Below are 24,063 nucleotides of genomic sequence, written 5' to 3'. Positions count from 1 at the left end.
AAGCGGCAACTCATCTCTACTTAATCATTCTAAATACAGATCAAAATTCAGCTAATACAAGCACTTATGTGGCTGGTTGGTTGAAAGGGAAGCAAATGATCCTCAGCAGGTAGCAGCCATCTTGGCTCCTTATATAGGCTGTAGTCCTTGAGCTGGAGCCAGTCATGTGTACGCTGTAGTCTTTCCATCCAGGCGGCCACCTGCACAGTGCAATTAGCATGCTTTCTCCCCACAATACAGACGTCTTCATGGCAGGAAACACATAATGAAACAAACACGACAGCAGTCGTAAAACCACAAGTGGGGTTTCTCTTGTTGTTAAAAAAGATGTGTACACACACACAAGCTGTCCATCCAGTGCCCTTTAAAAGACAGAGTTTATTCTAGAGGTTCAGAATTTGGAGGAAAAACAGTTTCTTTTCTCAAAAATCTACTTTTTAAGATTTTCACGGTTGCTCATTACATGCACACTCTTAACACAGGGCTATTAGCTGGTTGGTTGGCTGATTAAGGCTATCTTGCTTGTAGCTGAGTGTGTTCCCATCAAGCTGAGATTGCTACAGCCTCTTGTTAACCCTCGTTGTATGAAACTACCTAGTGGCCCACCTTCAAGCACACTTACCAGCCTCCTCTTCCCAAACCACTCTTGCTACCAACAATTATGTCAGCATGTGTGTGCGTGCACAACAGTGTATTTGTGTGTCTGTGACTGTGTGTGTCTTAGTCCCTCTCACTGGCTAGGAAGTTAGCAGCAGCCACTCTGAGAGCGCTTCAATATCCTCTCACTGTAACCTGATTATTAATTACAGTCTGCCTCTAGCTGACCGCGGCCCAAACACTGTCTGGAACAGTTACCAAGGAGACAAAGTCATTCACAAACAAGATTCAGCAAAAACACATTTGAGTGCATTCACGGCAATGCGGTTTCACAGTCCTCCTGTCTATTTGCGTCTTTCTGAACGGTGGTGGTTAAAGTATTTTAATTAAGAGCCATGCCGATCAAAAGTTATGCAATCAGGCCATATATAAGTGAAAAGTGTTAACGACCAGTTGACACCTCTTATTTTAGTTTGGCATAATCTCAGAAGTGCCATAACTCCTGAAACACTCAAGATGAAACCCATCATCTGCTCGCAAAACTGCAAGTTGATCAAAGTGACTGCATGCCAGAAAGTCAGTCATGCCTGAGCTGTACAGCACTCAGCAGTAATCAACCTGGAGCTATGCCTGCAGCGAGGCTGGGGGACATCAGTCTTTAAATGGGCTGCTGGCAATCAGCTGAGTGTGTGTGTGTGTGTGTGTGTGTGTGTGTGCTTGTAACACCCTTATGGTGAGATGGAGAGCAGATTAAGTGCTTGCTAGCAGCAAAATATGGCTTATAATGTTACACAAGTGTGTTGTTATTTTAGTACTGGTCATACAGTGCTGTTGACACTCATGTGCATATGCACATCAATAACATGCTTATAGTCTGTCACACTGTAGTAGACAAAATGTGCAATGAAAATTAAATCAAACATATAACACCAAGAAGTTAGCATACCTGTGTGCAAACAGAGTTTGATCTCCAGCCTGCAACTTCATACCGCAAATATGATGCGTGTAAAATTAAGGAACGGCGAGTAAACGTCCCTTTGGACCCTGCTAGTGGACGTTGTGGTGGTGGAGGGGCTGGAATAGCAGACAGCAATGCTGGGTAGCAGAAGTACTGGGATGTCAGAGGAAGAGATTTTGCAGCTTAAAGAAAATGCCAAATTGGGAGAGTGAGACATGTTAGTGTGCATGATGTAATGCATCTCAAATCGTCTGCCTGAACTAGCTCGCAGGCTACTCCGTCCTTTCTAAGTCACAGAACAGAGCATTTGCTACTGTCTGAAATAAGAATAAAGAATCTACAGTAAAGTCTGCCAAATACAATACACAGGCTCCACAGTAACATTTCAATGCAGCAAAAGCAGCCTATTCATAGTGAGATCCAAATATGCTTTTTCTCCCAATACTTAATATGTGCAAATTTAATGATAGAATTGATCTTTGTCAGAATGGAAGAGAAATTGCAAATTCTTCAAAACCTTTTATATCTGCTCTCTTTAAATTACACTGAAGGTGTTGTATGGGAAGTCAGCGATATACTTGGCCAGGTCATAGTTTCACTTTTTTCTTCTGTAGCTTTGGCTATGGCTCATTATAATGTCTCACTATTCCCCTTCTTCCAGGCATCTGCTACTGGGAGTCGTCTCATCACCCAGTATTCGGTATATCCACAGGCAACAGTTATGAATGTCATTTGCCCAGAAGTTTCTGCTCTCAAGCCTCATTACACACCCGTTTCCCATTTTCATTGGTACTGTGCTCTTGACTATTCCCTTTCACTATGGTCAGGTTCATGCTGAACATGCTGAGCTCCCTCTGAGCTGGGCCCACTTCCATGAGTAAGTGATTGTATGAGACATAAGTCATATATGAAACAAAAACATTAACCACTGGAAGAAATGGGGATTTCTCTTTCCCTGATTTCTCATTTGGGTCATAAGACCCAAGAATGTGCTCCTGATATTCACCAGGCTTCTCTTCATGTTATTTTGCAAAGTTTAACCTTCAGGTTTTGTGGAGCAACCACAGGTTTTTTTTTCTTGGACATTGTCCAAATCATTGATATATTGCAATGTCCTTCAGACAATCTGAGCTCTCAGACAAACTCTGATTTCCAATGATAACCCCTGTGCCAAGTCTGCAGCACTCGTCCATCTGCAAGATTGTGCATGTAGAGAACTGCCAGTGTTGTAATTTTAAAACTGCTGGGACTCTGATTAGTGGTACTGCAGCTTTTGCCTATCCTTTTCCAGTTTTTTTTTAAATTCCTGTGGAGACCTTTTTCCACATGAAACCTTATTGCAGACCTCCAGCATCAAGTTTCTGTTTCACGGTCTTCATTTTCAGTAATTCATTAGTTTTTCTAAAGCATTGGTTTGATTGTTCAGAAAACAAACCCTGCGTGTTTTATGATACCGTGGTTGTGTCACTTTACATAGGTATTTGCCTTCAGAGGGCCTACAGAGAGGGGTTTTCAGCCTACACAAATGTGCTTCTATGCAGTCGTCCAATAAATACATCAGCATGTAGCTCAACGTGGATGACCCTGTGCATTGGCTGAATGCTGATTGCTTGACAAGTGGGCCGGAACAGAAAGGCAGTGACAGCAGAAGAGCATGAAAAGCACAGACTGTTGCTGCAATGGTTACTTTTCATTGTTTTTCACACTTGGCTTCACTTCAGTTCTTTGTGTGTTCTTTCTGTGGTTGTCTGAAGGACCAGTGACAACACAAGCAAATGTAGCCCACAGAACGGTTGTACCATATACTTTGGACGCTGTTTCTATCTGGCAACAGATGCTCTCTGCAGTCCACTATAGTCTGCCAACTGCCAATGGAGAACCACACTCAGTTCAGTACTGTGCTTGTCAGATATTAGAAATCATACAACTGTTGAAAGGTTATACAAACTTAAAACATTTGTCATTAGAATAGTTTTGGTGATACACTCTTAAGTAGGTTAGGTTAGTCTGTTATATCTTCAGATGTCTTAAAACATATTTTCTTCCTGATCAAACAGTAGCAAAACCAATTTTCCATAATTTATTGTTTAAATGCAGGTGATTTATTAACAGCCATTTGTCATTAGCTCTTAGTTCTAAACTTTCCACTGACTTATTTTAACTTTCATGTTCTTGGCTAAATTAAAAGCATGCCACTGCAAGACGAGTGATTGAAGTCGCCACTTGTCTTGTCACCGCTTAAGCTAGCAAAGAAGATGCAGCAACTACATCAGGGCAAAGTCTGGAGATCCTGGTCACATCAGTCCCCGGGTGCTGAAGTTGCCCAGCTGTCTGGCATCCTGCAGCAGACTCAGGGTGAAGAGATGCTGCAGGATGCCAGACAGCTGGGCAGCACAGGTGCTGGTGCTATGGAAGACATCATGTTTAATGCCAAAGAAAGCCACCCCACCAGTTACCTTGATGTCAAAGGTCACGAAGGGGCTGGAGAGACTGGTTCTTGCCAGGCTTAGCTTACAAGTGAAACATCCTCTCGACCTGCTTCAGTTTGCTTACCAGCATCTTGTAGGGATGGACGGTAATGTTATTTACCCTTTGCAGCATACTTACTTTCACCACTGGTGGTACTGGTGCCATTGTGAGAATTACGTTTTGTTTTTGGTTTTTCCAGTGTCTTTAATACCACCCAATTTAAATGTGTGCTTTCTGTCTGTAGTCTTCTTTTCAGCTTCGGTCAATCAGTGTAGGAACGAATGCATTGCACATGAATCACACAAACAATGCCCCATAGGACTTCTGCATTTTAAAAGCTCCTACCTTTGAAGCACACAATGATCGCCACTGTAATTATTTAGGATTTCTGAAACGATTATGTAGTGTTTTAGTTTCATGTAAACTTATTGACATTTGAACTTTACTTATTGGGCTCTGCTTTGAACATAAGCACAGGTTTTTGACAGTTCCAGTGAAATATACAGTGGCCCTGAGAGGCCAAATGGACTGCAACTTAAGAAAACACCAGCAATAAGCAAAATGCTGCAAAAGCACACTAAACACAACACAACAACGGAAATAGGAATCCACCAGCTCGATAGCTACCCAGGAGCTCAAGGGTCACTGGAGCCGCCGAGAACGGCACAACTCCCGGCACATCATTTTCAGATCACCGCGGTCTTTCGCTACTCAGGTTAAACGTAATATATAAGTCACTTAGATAACCTAAAAATGTTATTGTTTGGCTTTTTTCAGTGTTTTATTTGTTCGTGAGTAAATCTGTTTGGCTGAGATTAAAGTTATTAGATTATTAGATTAAATAGGAACCCCACCGAGACAGCGGTGACGCAAATCTGAAGGCTAGACTGTCCAATTTCACAGCCGTTTACTTCCGGCCTACCCGACCTTCTGAGGACCCCACGTAGACCGCGAAGGCCAGGTCCTCAGGAGGATGCAGCCCATGAATTTGGACACGACCTAGGTGTGTTTTATCATGATTCATATAATACTGATGATGGATTTTTAGGCTAATAGTTAGGCTAACACACTTACCTCTCATCTTTTCTTTCCTCACAAAACTGATAGATCCTCCACTTCTTTTAAGTGTCTCCCAGTGCAATTCTTAGCATATTTTGGTTCCTGCAACTGGTCCGTTGGGTTATTGTCTCCCCAGAAACACTTCCCTTGTGCTCTTAGGAATCATTTTTTTCCTATTTCCGTTGTGTTTTGTGTGCTTTGGCAGAGTTTTTCTTATTGCTGGTGTTTTCTTAAGTTGCAGTCCGTTTGGCCTCTCAGAGGAACCGTAGAAATACACCATAAGTAGTTCAGCAAAATGCTCCACATTAATGCACTTTACACTAATACTTTTGGCAATCTAATCATGCAGTCACAATTAATGTAACAGGTGCAGGACCTCGCCAAGGAGCCGCCTCTCCCCATCCTTCTAGAAATGTGTGTGTGCATGTTTAATCAGATGGAAAAGCCTGTTGTTCTTTGAAGGATCAAGGGGTTATCTGCAGCACTTACCATAATGCTGCAGCAACGTTTCAGTGGGCCAAGTGAAAAGTTTGAATTCATGCTGCTGGTGTACAGTTAAGAGTCTATGATCAACAGTCTGCATCACCACCTTAGTTTTTGGTAGTTTTTGTAGGAATGATACCATCATCAGATGGTAATATATGTACTAAAACTGCACCATACTTGGACATAAATAGGCATTTAATTGTGAAAATGTGAAAATGTAAAGCTGATAACAGAGGCCTGTGGAGAAAGGATGGTGCAACTAAAACCATAATTTGTTCTTTCATTAAAGTGTTTCGAGCTGCGGCTAGATCATTTTTAAAAAGCCTGTGATCAATTGCTGCCTAATGCAATTTTGTGGCTATAATAATTTCTAATTTTTAATATCGATCGGGGATCAGCTTTGCATTTTAAAACTCTCCTTTGTAGCAAGCAATTGTTTCCCTTCTGCTTCCTTTCTGTTATATTCCTTTGAAAAACACATAAAAATGTGAGATTCTATATCACTAATAACAGGCTAAGATGTTGCCTTTGTAATGTTGATTTAGCAACTTTTTCATGTTCATTGTCATCTCTTATTGAGTTTAAACATAGGAGAGTCAAAACTGATATGGTAGTCTGAGAATTTATTATATGGTATTGCATATTTGGCTAATCTATTTCTTCCTTTAATGGTCCTTTCATTACTGTCTGCAAAGGTTGGAGAATGGAACTGTCTCACTTGTCTGCCCAGTTATATTTTTACATCATGACAGATGGGGTGGATAAGTAGGTGGTGGGTGTGGTGTCTCCCCATCGGTAAGAGGGGATTATGTGCTGGGAACTTTGGAGGCAAACACAAGTAGAATAAATATATAGAGAGCATGAAGTGCCATTCTGTATGGCCAACATCAACCTACATCTGACTGCCATCCAGTGGGTGTAAAACCTCCAATGGAGATTAAAAGTATTTTTCTAATAGCAGCTGGGGGAGGAAACACAGTTATCATGTATTGAGTGTGTTTGGGATCTTGCTAGATGAAAAAATAGGACTATTCACTGCACATGAATGTAACCAGCACTGTTGTGAAGCAAACATCTCTTTATGGGGGTAAATATGCTTCACCTGTCTGGTGTTACATTATATTGTAAGTTTATATCCCGTTTTTCATACATAATAAGAATTACCATCCAAACAGTCGCTAAAATTAAATGATCAGGATAGCAAACAAACAGAGATGGATTTTTGTTTCTTTTTATTTCCTTTTTTTCCTCTCTCATAACAGTTTTGAGTTTGAGTTAAGTTTTCTTGTTCTTTTCGACGAGGTAGCTTCTGTAGTAGAAGTTACTGAAGAGAATGATGAGGCTGAGAGAATATGCCACAACAGTGATGTTCATAGAGTCAGGGAAGTCACAGTCAGCAAACAGATTGTAGCTGGTATGGATTGTCACTATGAAAAACTGGAGCTGTAAAGAGAAACAATAGCATGATGGTAGACTTTCAGGGCACTGAGTACAAGAAAATTACAAGAGGATGGTCACGTAAGAGATGAAAGCAGTAGGGGATAACAGTTAGGCAATTTTCATACTTGCTATATGAGCTATAAAGGCTTGAACACTTTCAGCAAGTTCTCTGTATATTGGGTGTAGAGTGGTTGGAGAAACATCCACAGTCTTGTATATAGAAAATGGACAAAGCCATGTTGATGTTACCAAGTTATTAGTGAATAATGAATAATGAATTAGTGAATGGTTGTCTTGAAAGGGCTTTTTTACCTGGCTGTTTTCAAACGACAAGAAAGGAGTGAAACAGAGGGGCACTACATGCTTATAGGGTAGTGACATGCCAGACACACGGGCAAGCTTACTCTCTCACTGGACCATAAGTTACAATTTTATATATAATATTATATTTTATATTTTAAAAAACTGAGTTAAAATTGAGTTGTCTTCAGTGTGACTGGAAATCAGTGGTTAAGACCATAAACTGTCCCAGAGAAGAGTTATTTTCCCATTGACCTTTACAGAAACCAGAGAAGTTTGCCCTCTGCTGGCCATTAAAAAGAATGCTTACTTAAGCCCATCTTTTACATACAGTCTATGGAAATGACTCCAAAGTTATTCTTTAGTTACTCGTAAAAAGGAATGAAATTATATGTAATATTGATGATGTCATTAGTAATCTTACACCCAGTGATGCTCACATGGAAACAAAAATAATAAAGATTAGTTATCTTGCAGTATGTGGTGATTTTTTGGTCGTTTCTCAGTAACATATGTTGATGTTTCTTGTGTAACCATATACATATCATTTTGATACTATGCAATATGACTGTTTTTTCTTTTTCTTTTATAAAAACAGAGTAGGGTTGTCAGCAGAGAGTAACACGGGCAAAAGTGCTCATTAAAAAAAGAAAATAAGTCACCATGTGAAGGTGTCCATTGGATTCATAAAGCTAGTCACGAGTGAACTACCTCAGCTTCAGTTAACTAAATTGTAAAGACAAGTGTTAATGATGGCTTGGGGGTCGTTTTGAAGGTCAGTGCAATTATTGTCACAGAATGGCAATCAGGCACCATACTGACCTATATAAGCTGAAGCCATAAGGGAAAGAAAAAAATACAGGATGCATTGTCTTTTCATTAGACTATAAGTAGAAAACAGATGGTCCAGTAGTTAGCTGAGGAGCATCAGTGCTGCTAATCTGTCTCGGTTTGCCAGCAGTCAGTCAGAACAATGACAAACCAATCAGGAAGCCTACACGTTAAGCTCATCAAAACCAAATTATTAAGCCTCTGAGATCTAAGTCGTCGTTGGTGATGACTAAGCCTATCAGAATAAGGACTTTTTGGTCTTATTTAAGTGTGAGAGAACAAAGAAAAATATTTCTAACTGACACACATCCACCACTTTTTATACTTTTCCCCCAAAAAGCCAGTTCTGGCTTTTTCAGGATTATCACCTTTGATGGCTTAGTAGTTGTTGTTATTGTACAAGCTCCTAAAGTACACATAGCAGAATCAGGAAGGTGACTGCCTTTATGTTACAGATAGAAATACAGACTGACGGCTTAATGAACCATAATGAACTATGCAAAAACATAAAAGGGAGCTAAAAATTAAGAGGAGATCGTTTTTAAGTTAGAGGATGATCACTGTAAAATGAATGTGAATGAGATGCATACTGACCAGCTGTAGGGTGGTGAGGTAACGTTTCCACCACAAGTATTTGGTCATGCTTGGTCCCACAGCTGCCAGGCCGTAATACATGTACATTACTATATGGACGAGGGAGTTAATCAGACCTATCAGGAAAGCTGTAGACAGACACTCTGAATGAGAACCATATATTATCTTCTTGAATATTTCTGTTTGCTGCTCAAAGACTCTTTAATCACAATATTTTGTAAAACTGGACTAGTGGGTTGTACTCACACTGTCCACCAGCCACATATTTAACCCCAGCCCACCAGTTGAAGATCATTGTGGCGTGATGGTAGACATGGAGGAAGGTCAGTTGACTGTTCTTCTTCCTTAGGATAAAAAATATCTGAATCACAGAATCACACAAAGACAGTTAGGCAGAAGCGTCTTGCAGCCATGAAAACACATGCTCGTGTAAGCTTGCTTGAAACTCACAGTGTCACAGAGCTCTATAACTTTGGAGAAGTAGAACCACCAGCACACTCTGGCCATCTGTCCAAAATTATAAAAAGCACATTATTAACCTTCGTGCACTGCAGTTCAAACAATTAAAATATATATATATATATATACACAGTTCTGTAAAAAATATTGAGCCATGAGCATTCTTTACAGTTTTCTGTGAAAATTGGAATTGCAGAGATTTACTGAAATATGCAAACATAAATGGAAACAATTCAACTCTCTTAGGATACTTTCTTATAATGTTTCCTATTTCTCAAAGACAGGAACTGTCAAATACTGTTTATCTGATGTAGACAGCTTTTTAGGCCTGCCACCTCTTCTATTATGACATGATGTCAGTAACAAAGGATCCAATTTAAAATTGGCTCTTTGCTAAATTGTCTATTATGTGTAGACAAAACATTGTCTCATCAGTTGGCGTTAAGTGGGTTAAAAAAACAAAAAAACTTTCTTTTGAAAATGGTCAGGTACAAGGACTGGACTGAAAATAAGTGAAAAAGCAGCCAATGTCCAAAGATAAACTTTAGAAAGCCTGGAGAGCTATTGCTCTGCAAAACAGTCTGGCTGCTCAGAAACAAAATCCAAAGAAATGGCTCGACAGTTTTTTCACAGTAGTGTACATGTCAAAATTAATTTAGTGAAAAACATTTACCCTCATGGCCAATGGGCTGTCACTGTAGTCCACTGGCTGGCACAGCAGACTGTATCCTGCCAACCAGGAAGAGGCTGTAAACTGTAAAGAGAAAAGATGCTCATATCTCTGCTTGTTTTTTCTTTCATTTAGCAAAATGACGTTTCATTAAATAGTTAAAAATCCTTTATCAAATATTCCGTGGAGGAATAGGACACATGAACCATGCGGGACCATTTGATCTTTAAATCATACTGTACACGGTGAAAATGTAGCCACTGATGCGCAGCACAGACTCCCAAACAGAGCCGATGGTAAAATGTCTGTTTACACTCCGACAGATGTGGATTGCTTTAGGCGGTGTTTCTGTCCAAAATTACCTATATTAAACTATTTTATAGCTCACATTAGGATTTTACAGATTCACAAACTTTGACAGCCATTTGGATGGTTTATTTTTTTTTATGATCTATTTGCTCTGTGTGTTTTATATGCCAATAACTGTTTTAAGAGAGTGGACATGCAAGTACCAGAATCCACCAGCTACAAACTGCTACAAACTGAAACCACTGGGAAGTGAAGAGAGTTACAGTGATTATCTCAGAAGAGTAGAAGCTTCTGTTGGCATTTATGTATAACTGGACCCAGAAGAGAGATACAGCAGGGATTGAAGGACACCCCCAGTGGTTCTGTGTCCATCCCCCAAAACATCAGAGCTCTTTTGGTTCCATGACTAACATCTACACAACATTAAGCAGGTGGTTTTAGTGTCATTGGAAGTTGTTGTATTATCCTATACTGACTTCCTTTTAGCTGCTCTGAATTCCAGCTACCCGTTGTCTTTTCCGATAGTTCCTCCAAGCAGTATGGTATTTACCTCATAGAACATGTAGGCAGACAGGCAGACCATGGCAAAGTTGTAAACTATCAAGACAGGTCTGAGGTTGACTGGCTGCCTCCTTGCCATTAGCTTTGGCCCCACCCATATAATGATCAAGTAACACAGGAAGACACAGCTAATTGGCACAGGAGAATAGACCAGAAGCCAGTTGTCTGTCCTTTTGTCTAAATGACAAGAAGGTGAGAGAAAAGCAGAAAGACCTTTAGAAAAAAATAAACTGCTAATCTCTGAGAAAAAAAAGGGGTAAATTAATTTACATGCCTCCTTTTTCCAAAATCCCATTGTAAAATAACTGGACTTTCTGCCACACAGTGAGCGCTTGAAAATCCTGAAACAGAAAAAAACAAGAGAAACTTTGATCTGCAAAGCTGAAGCAAACACAAATGTTTTAAAATGAAATAATATAAGTCTCTCACAAAAAAACGGAAAACATCAAATACCTTTTTTGGTATAATGATCACACTTGCTTATATGGCATTTATGCTGTTCTACATTATTGATTTTTCTAATATTGTGTTCATTCTGCAAAGGCAAGGCCATTTTATGGTACAAACCATAAAATGTACTCATATAAACGTTTTTTTATATCAGTACAACTAACTGTTCCCAGGACTTTGCACGCTCATAAATAGTACTCTTCTCAAAAAGTACTTTGCAACAAACAACACCTCGCTGCAAAATTGATTAAACTACCAGGAGATAATCTGGATTACAATTTAAGGATTATGTGCACTAATCCAAACGTATCTCTTTTGATAATGGATGATAACTAATAATCCTCTTGATGAGTGGCTGACTGATGTGGACGACAGGGTGACGCGTGTCCTGGTGTGATTAAAGTATTACAATGCTGCCATCTAGTGTCTGAAGATAAAAGTTGTGTGCACAGCAGGTGTGTTTCTCTTTACTTCACCATCAGACTCATCTTGTGGTGTTGCCCCATGTTTGCCTCAGGCTTGGGTAGAACTTAGAACAAGTAGAACTTAGTGTTTTTACAGATAAACTGGATAACTACTGCTCTGAACTGCTATGTCTCAGAAGAGTTGATTCATTAGTTGCACTATTATATATATAAAAAAGAAAAAAAATACAAGAAGGGGAGAATCTGTATATATAAACCTCTGTATAAACCTCCTACTGGACTTTGCCATGGGATCAAAGAATGGAAATAAATTAACAACCCTACTTTTTCCAGGCTAACACATGCTTCATCCACCATCAATGAAGCCAATGTCGAAGAGTCCGAAAGTGCAGTTCTTCTAATGGCTTCCAAAGAGTATCAGTCCCAGTAGACTGCCATGTTAAAATGTCACTCATTAAAATAACAGGTATCCAGCCTGGCAACTATACTGGTATTGAATTTGTGCATGTATGTGGTGTTGGTGCCTTTAATAGTATTTTTACTGAAATTCTAAGCTAAATAATGTGGCTACAGCAAGTTGGTGCTCCAGTTTTGATGTCTTTGTGTTGCACCTATACTGCTGATGGATGCAGCTTGTTAGCCAAGCTTGCTAACCTTAGCAGATGACTTTAGCATGGCACTCTCATGTCCAACACCTGGTTTCAAAAAATGCAATGGGGCCCAGGATAAAACGGTAAGGTCTTCCAAAAGCAGAACCCTGAAATCAGTGGCCAATTCCATCTTTTATGTACAGTCTATTCATCAATAACCAATAATATGCAGCAGTGAGGAAATAAATTTGTTCTTTAACAGTCTGTTAATATTAAATGCACTCTGCTACTTAATGTAAGTTAAAGCACTATTTAGAAGCAGCAGGCTGTGTGGCCAAAGCTAGGCTAAGCAGTTAAGCCTTACCTGTGTACTCATAAGGATTTACGGAAAACAATCCCTAACAGAGCTGAACAGAACTCCTATGTGCTAAGGTTTAACGTGTAGAGTAGTACTGAAGGGAAAGTTACAAGAAGATGCTTTCAAGACCAGAAATATACAGTATTTCAAAATAACAGCATGAGCCTATGCATCTTCATTTATGCAGCAGTTATCATTAAGATAACAGCTTTTAACCACGGCAGCCTCCAACAATGTGAGGAGAATCTACAATAAACACAGCTGAAAATAACATTCACATTCAAAATAACATTCACTTTACCTTCATTGTGATGGTCTATAGCTGTGATTTCTCTCTTCAGCTCTGTCCTGTCAGAGCATGCGGCATCTCAGTCAAGTCCTAAGCAGGACTGAGTCAATCAGTGTGTGTGTGCGGTTTAAAATACAGTACTACGGTGTGTAACTGCCAGCTAAATCCTGTCTGAAAATGCTACTGCAAGTGTGACTGAAGAAAATTCAAAATCATATGATACAAAATGTCGAATAAATTCAATATACAGCTTGAATTTTCACTTAATAGATAAAATAATAAATCACTCGGTGTCTACATAACTAGCAACAAACCATTGGTTTAAGGGAAAAGAAGAAGTTAAACTAAATTAATTTAATTAATTAATTAATTAAATTGAATCCATTTAACACTGCCTTGCTACTTTGTTATTACTAAAGTTAAAAAGGACACATACCATAGACGTAAGACAGAAGAGTCAATTTTAATGTTAATTTTTAATAAAAATCACTTGGTCTCTATATCTGCTTATTTAAACAAAACAATTTATAGTTTCTTTCCACACTCTGAATTCATAAGAAGAAACGTGAGTCACACAGCAAACATGCAGTGAATAACAGTGTGGGCTAAGCCTGTAGTGGATAAGGTGGGTCAAACAGAAGCGAATACTCTGAATGTCTTCTACATGCAACACAGTGTCTAATGATTACATATGATTAGTATACTCAGTTTTAAATAACCTCCTGTATTCCTTAAATGAAAAGTTGCAGCAAAGAACAATTGGCACACACAAATCACTACAAATATTCATCATGAAACATGCTATTAATGGTAGTCATATCCCCTTTAAACAGTGATCTGACAGAGGTTTGCTCAGCAGCATTGCACACCCTCCCCTGGCTCTGTGTGGGTGACAGTAACTCTTGATCCATCCCATCTCACCACACACATCCATCCACAGTTTCCTGCAAGCAGCTTTTACACTGCGGACTTCATTAATGTGAGGAGATGGTGGAGAATGGTTACTTTATCCACACAGAGATGTGGAGTGTGGAAATGCCAGGAGACAAACCACAGTATAATCACTCCTTATAATTAGACAATACAATAAAATAAAAATGCACAAAAAACATTCTGATTCTAATCAAACTACACTAAAGCAAATTACAAATGTTAGTTATCAGTGCTGCTGCCAGATTAATGATCATGTTGGTGCTGCTGATGGGGGGAATGGTGGTGGTGATGAGAAGTAGAATCACCCTGATCCTGCTGATGTAGCGACTGATTCTGGTGACTGGAATGTTGATCGTGGTGGTGTTGATGAGAGGGGGGGTCATCATGATGATGGTCGTGGTGGTGGTGAGTCCCTCCAGAAGCTGTGTCTGCCACTTCTGAACCTTCGTCAACAAGCTGAGCTGTGCCATTCTGTCTGATGTTGTTACCACCGACAGATGAAGTAGAATTATGCTGGAAAAGAGGAATACACAGTCAGACACACCATATTCATTATTCTTGAGTTAAAGCTGCATCACACTCACAATTGTCACATTTATTTCGGCCACTTGGGGGCAGCACATTGAAGTAATGGCACAACACTGAGTAGTAAAATGTTATCAACTTGCTATTAGTTATCATTAACATTAGCTAATGTTTCTGATTAATAATCTCTACCTTGTTTTTAGTCAGCCTCATTTCTGTGAAATGCTCTGCTGTTCTTAAAACCCAATTAATACTTTTTTCTGGGGTTTTTTCAATCAAACCAGTTTTATTTCCAACATTTATTCCTGTGGCTGATGAGAACCCAAACTGAGGGCCAACTCAAGACAACTCAACTAACTACAAGACAATGTACAAATAAATCCCAGTCAAGTTAATGTGAAGCTGGCCAACAATTCCTTGTCAGTCCCTCACTATGAAAAGGAAACATTACAGAACATAAAAATATTGAGTAGTTTATCCATCCATCCATCCATTCATTCATCCAACCATTCAGGCATCCATTCATCCACCAAACTAGTCATCCATCCATCCTTCCATCCATTCATCCAACCATCCACCCATCTTTCCATCCATTCATCCATCTTTCCATCCATTCATCCATCCTTCCATCCATTCATCCATCTTTCCATCCATTCATCCATCCTTCCATCCATTCATCCATCCATCTAGTCATCCACCCATCTAACCTTCCATTCACTCATCCATTCATCCATCCATCCATCCATCCATCCATGCATTCATCCATCCATCTATCCATCCATTCATCCATCTATCTATCCTTCCATTCATTCATCCATTCATCCAACCATCCATCCATCCGTCCAACCATCCATCCATTCATCCTTCAGTTCATCCATCCATCCATCCATGCATTCATCCATCTATCCATCCATCCATACTTTCATTCATACATCTATCTATCGTTCCATGAATTCATTCATCCATCCAGTCATCCAACCATCTTTCCATCCATCCATCCTTCCATTCATTCATCCATCCTTCCTTCCATGCATCCATTCATCCCAGATGTCATAGAATAAATGACGGGGTACACCCAGGTCTGTTGATTAGTTCTGTGAACTATAACATTGGACTTCATTCATTTCGCACACATTTTGCCACTGATCACTCACAGTGCAGTTACAGATATTTTTCTGATAAGTAGCTCTGATTGCAGCCTCTACGAATGGGTGATGCAGAAAACTGTAAGGCATCACTATATGAAAGGTGAGGAGACCACACCTGGAGATAATGAAGCAGAAAGACAGGGAGAATTGAAACGCAAATTCATAATGTCCACATGATGCATACAAATATGACATGTGTGTGGAACTAAAGGAAGAACAACTTGTTCCGTCTGGAGTTTTATACATGTTCTCTCCTCTACTCCTTGATGTACACATCATACCATTATCTACATTACCCTGTTTTAAGTCACATCCTGCTATCTATGTAACCGTTCACATGCATGATTTAAAGCAAAGTTCAAACATTTAAAGTGTTTTGCCCTAAATAAAATCAAAAATATGGGGTAAATGTCATGAAGGGCAGGTTCATCTCACCTGTCATAAACCAGGAAGTCATCTTTGTCTCCGTCCAGAGCCTCCCAGACGTCATTTTGAAGAGGTTGCTGCTGAAACACGGGGACCCCGGTGGGAGCATTTCTCTTCAGCTCCCAGTACATTGCTCTGGAATGAGCGTCACGTTCATTTACTATTATGAAAGACACCTCAGTCATGTTGCTGCGATTCAGCCTATCACGCAGGCCTCCAATTCTACGGATGAACAGATGGAAGAGAAGATAGAGAGCTGGGTATAATCTCACATCGCTGTTAATCTGGACAGTTGGAAAAGGTTTTTCTAGAATCACAGGACGTCAAAGCCTCGACTCAAGGAACAAGGAGGGCTTGTCTGTCTTCAAGTTTTAAGAGAAAAAAAATAAAAGGATGATAAAACTTTACTACTCTAATTGCAGCAGAATCATGTTTAGAGGCTTATAAGAGGAATTCTGAGCAACTGTCTCTCCACAAGAACACCTTTTGTACATAGATCATGTTTGTTTTACATTTTTCTTAATTTTACTCTTCAAAATAAGACAAAAAAATCAGCTCGGATTATATGGTCTAATAATACATAATTCTTCTTATATTGTTAATATTAGTATACTGTAATGTTGTATCCCAGGAATTTCAGTAAACATATGAGAGATTTAAGGTCTGTATAAAGATGGTGTGGATTCATTTTCTGTTTTTCCTTTAACAACATGCTATCTAGTAGTCTATTTAAAATGACTTTTTTTAAACTAAAATACAAATTTGAGGACTATCGGGAAATAGTGTTTCAGAAAATAACAAGACTATAGAGAAAATTGTATTATTAAGAAGCCAATAAAAAATACATACAACTAGTTAATGGGTTTACTCTTCAAAATAAAACTTAAAAATAGAAGTTTCAACTATTACAACTTTCTTACTTGGATGCCTGCCTGAGGCAGAACTGTCAGGCAGCCTTCAGCAGCGCCACTACAGCCACGTTTCCCAACAGGTCTTGCATGGGTGCATATCCCTTAATGTCCCACTGGGGGGCAGGTTTGCAGATCCTGGAGGCATCATTGTCCCCCTCCACAATCAGAGTGCTGTGTGAGGCCCACAGCAGGCCTGGCAATGCTGCGAACAGCCACAGCGTCAAGAGAGAGCCCATTGTCTCTCCCTGGCAGCCTGGACTGTATCTACCTGACAAGAAAGACATTGTGCAATAATTGAAAAAACAAAAACAACAAATGTTTTGCACCTAATGTGAAGAGGTGAAGAGAAAAAAATCTTTTCCAAGGCTTTGTGGCACAAAGTCAGGGAAAAGGAGATAGCACATGCAGACTAGGCAGTCTGGGGTTCAATCAGTAGCGCTCAGTCTGATCCAAAAATAATTAAAAGAGCAAAACATCATTGTGTCTGTCTTTACATGCGAAGATAATGTGCAAAAAGAGCCGGGGTAAACAGCGGGCACACAGAGGTATTTTGGGTCACATGGAGAGCACGCAAGCATCAAAGCAAAGACAGAGACAGACTCAGAGTACTGTCTCTCTGTTTCAACGTGATCTGGATCACTTTTGTTAGATAATTAAAGCCTTTTTTCGGTCGCCATTTCTTTTCCTCTCCTAATTTAAATGTTTAGATGCATAACAAGAATTAAAGTGTACAAGACAGGAACAGATCTCTGTGGTAAAACTGCAATAGTTGGAATTCCACAAAATACACCCCCTACAATAGTTAATATGTTTGACCTTCAGAACAAAAGACTTAAAGCCTTAAAAACAAACACTTTAAGCCCAAAAAGATGATCTTACCGTTTCTCTTTCTCTGTTCTGCGACCCACACATGCAGACAGTAAACCCCTGTTGTTTTTAAAGCCTTTGAGGTTGACTAAGCACTTCCCCCAAATCAAACAGAGAGACAGAGACAGAGACAGAAGGAGAGGGGGGGGGGGGGGGGGGGGGGGAGGGAGAGAGAGAGAGAGAGAGTGTGTGTGTGTGTGTGTGAGAGAGACTAAACAAAGGACTTTATTTGAATGCAAGTAAATTTGAGTAAAATCACACTCTTTATTAATTTAATGTACTACCACAAAATTCTGGTTACCTTGTTGACTGAACAAGCAGTTATTGATTAGGTGGTTATAACTATTGAGTGGACCAATATGAAACATGATATTCATGGTTCCTTGATTCCCTGCACATTTTTGGTAATTCGACTTCTAGGCTATAGCACTGACTCATCTATGCTGTAGCACTATGTGAAGATCATGTGGTTTTGAGAAAAAATGTCAAAATAATATTTGGATAATTTAGATTTAGTTACGATGAGGGAGATTTAGTGCAGACTTTCCTTGAGAATGAAATCTACCCTTGGTGCTGCATGTAAGACTATTATCCAAAGGTTTTTACTGAGCACCTCTGTTGTACTTTGTGTGTGGTGTTAAATATCAGATGTTAACTCCACATTCCACTATAAAAAGCTGGTGAACACAGTAAACATGCAGTTTTTCAGCTGCTCAATCATAGTTACCTCCCTATGCAAGCCAAGCTTTAGAGTGTGCAAAGGTGAATGTCTCCATGACAAACAAACACAGGGCACCATTTAAGAAAGAGTTCAAAGGTAAAAAATCAGTGATAACCAACATGAAATACTCAACTTGAAAAAATGTACTAAAAAGAGTTGTTTGATCAATAAATAGGGATGCGCACGAAGACCATGCTTTGTGTGAACTTTGCAAAGTTGATGGTTAATCTTCAAAAATGTAGAAAAAAAACAAGATCATCTGTTTACACTGACTTAAAGTTTTCTTGCCATTGAATGTTAACAAGCCAGTTGCAATGTAAATAAATATATTGGCTTTTATGTTACCGATTTGCTCAAAGTCCAACCTGGGCAGCTGTTTGTTTTATGTGGGGAAAAGTAACACACATGACCTGAGATTAAGTTACAACAGTGGGATTTAATGAGACTTGGGTTTAAGTTTTATCACTAGTAAATTAATATGCTTTCATTTTTATTCTAGCATCCAATGTTAGCTGTTACTGTGAGCTGCCTGACATGGAGAACGTGTATAGTTGCAGTCAGAAGTTTCCATCCACTCATGAGCATGAATGTCATAGTCATTTAGGGCTTTTAACGACTTCTTTGAACTGTTATACGGATGATCTTACAGTTACAGCATTACTTTAAGGACTTTTAGAAAACAAGATTCCGGTGCACAAGTTTAAATTTATTGGATTTTCTCTGATCCACACAGGATCAAAATTATACATACAGGCTCAAATAGATACATGCAGTCATTTAAATCTTTTAATAAGTATTGCTCAAGGTTCTACAATGTCTTTCGACTTCTTGTTGGGGATCATAATTGAGCACAATTGGGAGTTTCTCTTTGCCGGTGTAAAAAGGTAATGTTTACTGTATTGGCCAGTACTCCCAATGTGAAGGTCTCAGGAACTCAGGTATTATAGTTATGTATTTTATAAATTAGGTTTTATTTTTATTTTAACTTTTTGCTTTTAATTTAATTGAGTTTTTATTAGTTTTTGTAGTCTTTTTTGTTATTATTGTATAAAGGGTATATATCAGAGGCAAGATTTAGGAAAATGAGTATCACAAAAAAAACACAGACCTCCATCCAATACCTCAATAGTTGAGTTTTACCAAAGTAACGTACCAAAACTAAGTATTTTCCTGTTTTTTTAATTTATATTTTAGCTAGTTTTCCAAATTCACAAAATCATGTTACTTTAATATTTTTTGCAAGTTTATATTTGTGTTTCAGTTAATAAAATTGTTAAGTGTGTTTCCACATCTAGTTTAAGTGAACTATAATAACCTCGCAAATAACTATCAAAAGGACAAGTTGTTCGACTGCTTTGTTAAGGTCTGATAGTAGATCTAAACTGTCCCCCTCAAATGAGAGGAAACTGGTTAAGAACCACTAATGTTCGCATTTGCTATGAACTGGGAACTGCTGGAACACTGGGGTCACTGTCCACAGAGGAGAGATTTTTACATTGCCATGGGAGTGGATGCCAACCAAAAAAGAAGCCTCTGCTTCAAAATCAACAACTTGAGCCTCACTCATGAATGAGAAATGGATGCTTTCTGCAGAAAGGTTTTATGGTAAGACAAGACAAAGGCTGAGCCTGTTGGCCTCAGTGACAAGAGGTATGTTTGGAGGAATAAAGGAGAGACTTTCAACTTAAGAACATTGTACCAGTGGTGAAGCATGGTGATGGTAGCATCATCTCTAGGTTTGTTTTACTGCCAGTGGTACTGGTACTTTGCACAAAGTGGACCGAATAATGAGAAAGGACTGCCTCCAAATGGACCCAAATGTATCAGAGTCTCAACATCACAAATTAACAGCTAGACGGTTGAAACATGGACATAATTGGTTGTTCCAACATGACATGATCTCAAACACACAAAGCAGGCCAACATTAAGCTGCCAGAATAGCCTTCCCAAGACACTCAACAGTATCGACAATTTGTGGATTGTGCTTAAAAGTCATGTCCGTACCAATGGAAACAGCTACCAAAGGTGTCTGGTTGAGGTACAACTTGCTAAGGGACATTTAATAAAATATTAGTTGAAGTATGTATATATTCAAGCTTCTGTATAAATTTTGAGGTTGACTTAAACTATCCAGAAAATTTGAACACTTCAAAACAGAGCAAAGGGGAAATTCTCAGAGTGAAATTTACACTGTAGTGCAAAATTAGGTTATTCACCAGTGCAGGATTTACTCTTATTTCCTTTTCCATACATCGTTTTTGGAACCTTGAAAAACAGCGAGGTCTCAGTTGTGTACATGTGACCAAAATAAGGTACAGAAATTCAGTTTTATTAATGCTTAAACTGGAGAGGTATGATTGAACAATATAGTTTGATACTAAACCCATGTTATGGTTAAAGACATAAATCATGTGCTTTACATCCCACCCAAAAAAGACAAAAAACAAACCAAAACAAAAAGATTGAAAATAAATAAGAAAAAAAAAAAAATCACAATGTCGAGGGAACACTCTGTAATGAGATGTGTCTATATGAAACTTAAATAAAGTTAAATATTCCAAATGCTAATTTTATTATACATGTAAACAGAGCCAGGAAATATCAGCCAAGCTCAGACGTGAGACACTTAACTTTAAAAACACAAGCATCAAACTTGTCAGGGTTTGTGCAAATGACTCCTCTAAACAATTCTCAACTACAATCAGTAACAAGCTACATGGTACACATGCTCTGCACATGTTCAAGCTCACAGTGGGTCAGCATTTTCAGAGGTGGCGAGTCCATCCCTGTTTCCTGCTGTTCTGGCGTAGCACTGTCCTTTGCTTTTGGTGCTCGTTGCTCTCAGTTGCTTTTATATCGAGAATCGTTTAACAACTCATGACATATCAGATTTTAATGCACACTATACTCATAGCCACACGTCTCAATGTGTATGCTTATCATTGTTAAGGGCTCATTTGATTTTAAACATCTAGCTCCAAAGCAGGAAATGCAGTTTTCTGGTGGAAAGTCTTGTTTCACTTGTAATAAGCTTCACTGTTTCCCCTATCATGATGGTAGTTGGATTTTGCCGAGCACCTATTCTGCATTTTAGTCAAGCTAAGGGAAGCTGAGATTTAAGCTGTTTCAAATAGATTCTCTTAATGCCACGCACCAACACCAAAGCTTATATTTTTATCAATACCTCTTTGGCATCAGGGACCTGAAAAAAAATCATCAGTATCTGATTCTAGATGGGATAACAGCAGGGTGGGAAGAAAACACTACAAGTAAAACTGTAGGCTAGCCTGAGCATCTCTTATCAGCTGATCACACGCATATAAGCATTAGCAAGTGCAACCAGTTGACATAACAAAAGCAAATTCACGTCAAGTCATTCAAGGAGGAGAAACAAAGCACAATGTCCCTCACAGCAATTCAGCAAATCCTGTCTTTAGTCTTTAGCAATTCAAACAAACTGCTAAGAAGACAAAACACCTATCAGTTCTTCCTCATCATTATCTCCAACTTCAGGGGGACTGTCGCACGTGGCCATGAGCCCCAGGCCTAGCTCTGCCAGCTCCTCGCAGCTCATATCAGTCGTCACCATGATCTTAGTCTCCAAACGGTTACACAGAGTCCTATAGGAGGGTAACGGGTAACCAATCTCTCTCAGGTACTCGTACCCCTTGGTGCCAACCGCACAGCGGATATTCCGGGCTTTCAGGATTGTCTCTGGAGACCAGACAGCACGTCGGGAGCGTTTGGTGAGTGACAGGGCTCGGATCTGGTCCTCATACAGAAAATTCTGGAGACCCTTTTCAAGCCGGTCAAGTCGATAAAGACGCTTCTTCATCTCTTCAGCCTGACAGAAACAGGAGTGTATGGTTAGTTTGGGCCATTTTATTGCACATAACACTCATTATTTTGTAACAACTTTCATAATAATCTGCATAATGCAATAAAACCTTACAATGCTCTCCAAAAAAAAAAAAAGAAGCCCAACAGACCAGGCTTTGATTTGCAGGGGAAGTCATCAGCTGTCCTACCTCTTTCTGTAGCCTTGCAGTGTGTTGCATCTCCTGCTCCAGCTGTTTCCTAAGCAGCTGGCAATGTGTGCAGGGCTGCTGATCTTCAGATGTTCTGTCCGCATCTTCTTCCTCTAAGCCAGGCAAAGGGGTGCGTCTGGCATAGCCATGATCCCCGAAATTCAGCTCCTTCTCCACTACACCAAAACACAAGGGAAAAAAGTGCAATTACATTTCTGAGAACTAGAGTAGAAAAACATCCAAACATGAAGATATCTTCTTAAATATTTCTGCAGACATGGAGCAATAACTGTACATAGAACGTCTGGGTTTTTCTGTTGAGACAAACATTTCTATTTTTTCTGCAAAATGCTCATCTACATTTACGAGCAACCAGACAACACTGCTTATGTGCAACGTGTTGCTGGGCTGTTTTTACTGTATTTTCCAATAGAAATGCTTTCTACAGGAGTTCACGATGTGAAAAGTAAGAGATAACAGACAACTATACAGTAAGTGTCGTGACCTTTCACACACAGCAAGCATTTTGTAGTTCACCAAAAATCCATCCACTGAATTAAATTCTAATCAGAGAAAAAGGATCCGGAGCAACTTTACACCTTAAATTTCCAGTACCTGGCTCAGGTTTCAAAGGGTGCAGGATGTAGGGAACCGTGAATGCAGGGTAGGGAGGTTCTCCAACATTGAACAGAGTGGGGATAGCATTAGGTTTCAGCTTCTTCCCCCCAGCTGGAGACCTGGCTATTTCCTCAAACTGGCTCTGCTCAAAATGGTCCTTAAAGAAATGAAGCAAGTGCAAAGAAGACATACACTGAATCAAGATAATGAAAAACCAAAAGACAATAACATGAATTATAGATATTATGACAAAAGGTTAAAGATTGACAATTAGCTGAACTCAGAAGATCCGTGAATAAATATATAAATCCTAATTCTATTTATTCAATTAATCCATGATTCTAGTCTGTTTAGATTTGGGTCTACTTTTTTTCTACTACTATGTTGTAAACTTACTTGACAGAGTCTGGAGTGAGGAGTTGGTTCAAAGTCCCGTCGACAGTTCACCACCCATTTCTTCTTCCGCACAGGGTCTTTGGGGAACCGAAACAGCTGCTTGCCTATGCTGGTTGAATTGGAGCAGTTTGGAGCGGAGCAGCCACCCATTGCACACACAGTCACAACAAACAGCAACAGCAAAGCTAAATGTTAAGTTAGCTTGGCTTACAGTACAGCTCAGCTGTGACTTTTAATCATTACTAACTGCGTGCACGCTCTAAAAACGAGAAAATGTTACATTTGCATCAAACGTTAACTTGTGGAAAGCAAAGTCATGCCCTGTAGATTTTTAACAGAAAAAAAACAACACAAAAACAACTTATATCATCTTAACGGGGATAAAATATAGCTGACTTTGTTTGAGCCAAAATGGCGTACTTCCCCACGGTGGTCAAGTATAGTGACGCACTGTTTGTATGCGTCTGTCAGGAATGCCTGATTGAAAATACCACGTAAGCGCAAAAAGCGAAAAAGAAGCGGTCAAATGAAAACATAAAGCACACACGCTTGATAACGTTTTACGCTAACTAATTTTAATTTTTTTTTTTGCAAGTATTTAGTGGCAAGTGCTCTTTATTTGGAGTCAGGAAACAGTCGAACTG

The 24,063-nt window shown here is 39.3% G+C and overlaps 3 protein-coding genes across 4 annotated transcripts; all 3 read right to left on the bottom strand.

Moving 5' to 3' along the window:
- Positions 1-6,844: 6,844 nt before the first annotated feature.
- elovl8a (ELOVL fatty acid elongase 8a) lies at positions 6,845-13,638 on the bottom strand. Its single transcript, XM_006802747.3, has 8 exons — positions 13,626-13,638; positions 11,008-11,064; positions 10,723-10,910; positions 9,867-9,947; positions 9,185-9,241; positions 8,981-9,095; positions 8,735-8,862; positions 6,845-7,012 (listed from the first exon to the last, which is right to left on the bottom strand). The coding sequence occupies exons 1-8, from the start codon at positions 13,636-13,638 to the stop codon at positions 6,845-6,847; spliced, it is 807 nt and encodes a 268-aa protein (XP_006802810.2).
- selenop2 (selenoprotein P2) lies at positions 13,290-17,761 on the bottom strand. 2 transcript variants are annotated; one of them, XM_087832663.1, is made up of 5 exons: positions 17,668-17,761; positions 16,798-17,052; positions 15,887-16,099; positions 15,458-15,566; positions 13,290-14,291 (listed from the first exon to the last, which is right to left on the bottom strand). In XM_087832663.1, exons 2-5 carry the CDS (start codon positions 17,022-17,024, stop codon positions 14,022-14,024), a joined length of 819 nt encoding a protein of 272 aa, XP_087688789.1. In that variant the 5' UTR covers positions 17,025-17,052; positions 17,668-17,761; the 3' UTR covers positions 13,290-14,021. The 2 variants fall into 2 exon arrangements, with proteins under 2 accessions (XP_087688789.1, XP_087688788.1); XM_087832662.1 differs by having other exon boundaries at positions 16,798-17,056; positions 17,668-17,755.
- Positions 17,762-18,747: 986 nt separating this feature from the next.
- On the bottom strand, positions 18,748-23,829 carry si:ch73-382f3.1 (uncharacterized). Its single transcript, XM_006802746.3, has 4 exons — positions 23,420-23,829; positions 23,021-23,180; positions 22,406-22,581; positions 18,748-22,221 (listed from the first exon to the last, which is right to left on the bottom strand). The coding sequence occupies exons 1-4, from the start codon at positions 23,567-23,569 to the stop codon at positions 21,838-21,840; spliced, it is 870 nt and encodes a 289-aa protein (XP_006802809.1). The 5' UTR covers positions 23,570-23,829; the 3' UTR covers positions 18,748-21,837.
- Positions 23,830-24,063: the final 234 nt, after the last annotated feature.

This window comes from Neolamprologus brichardi, chromosome 18 (genome assembly GCF_056152115.1).
Source record: "Neolamprologus brichardi isolate AB-2024 chromosome 18, ASM5615211v1, whole genome shotgun sequence".
NCBI classification, from domain to species: domain Eukaryota; kingdom Metazoa; phylum Chordata; class Actinopteri; order Cichliformes; family Cichlidae; genus Neolamprologus; species Neolamprologus brichardi.
The sequence above is the reverse complement of the archived record's forward strand: the minus strand, read 5'-3'. Positions and strand labels throughout refer to the sequence as shown.

Coding starts and splice junctions, on each gene's coding strand:
- elovl8a (XM_006802747.3), bottom strand. Junction 10,911..11,007: donor TGGGATTTTGGAAAAAGGAG/GCATGTAAATTA, acceptor CTTGTCATTTAG/ACAAAAGGACAGACAACTGG. Junction 9,096..9,184: donor TTATAGAGCTCTGTGACACT/GTGAGTTTCAAG, acceptor TCTGTGATTCAG/ATATTTTTTATCCTAAGGAA.
- si:ch73-382f3.1 (XM_006802746.3), bottom strand. CDS start 23,569: ATGGGTGGCTGCTCCGCTCCAAACTGCTCCAATTCAACCAGCATAGGC. Junction 22,582..23,020: donor CCCTTTGAAACCTGAGCCAG/GTACTGGAAATT, acceptor GTTTTGGTGTAG/TGGAGAAGGAGCTGAATTTC. Junction 22,222..22,405: donor CTGCAAGGCTACAGAAAGAG/GTAGGACAGCTG, acceptor TGTTTCTGTCAG/GCTGAAGAGATGAAGAAGCG.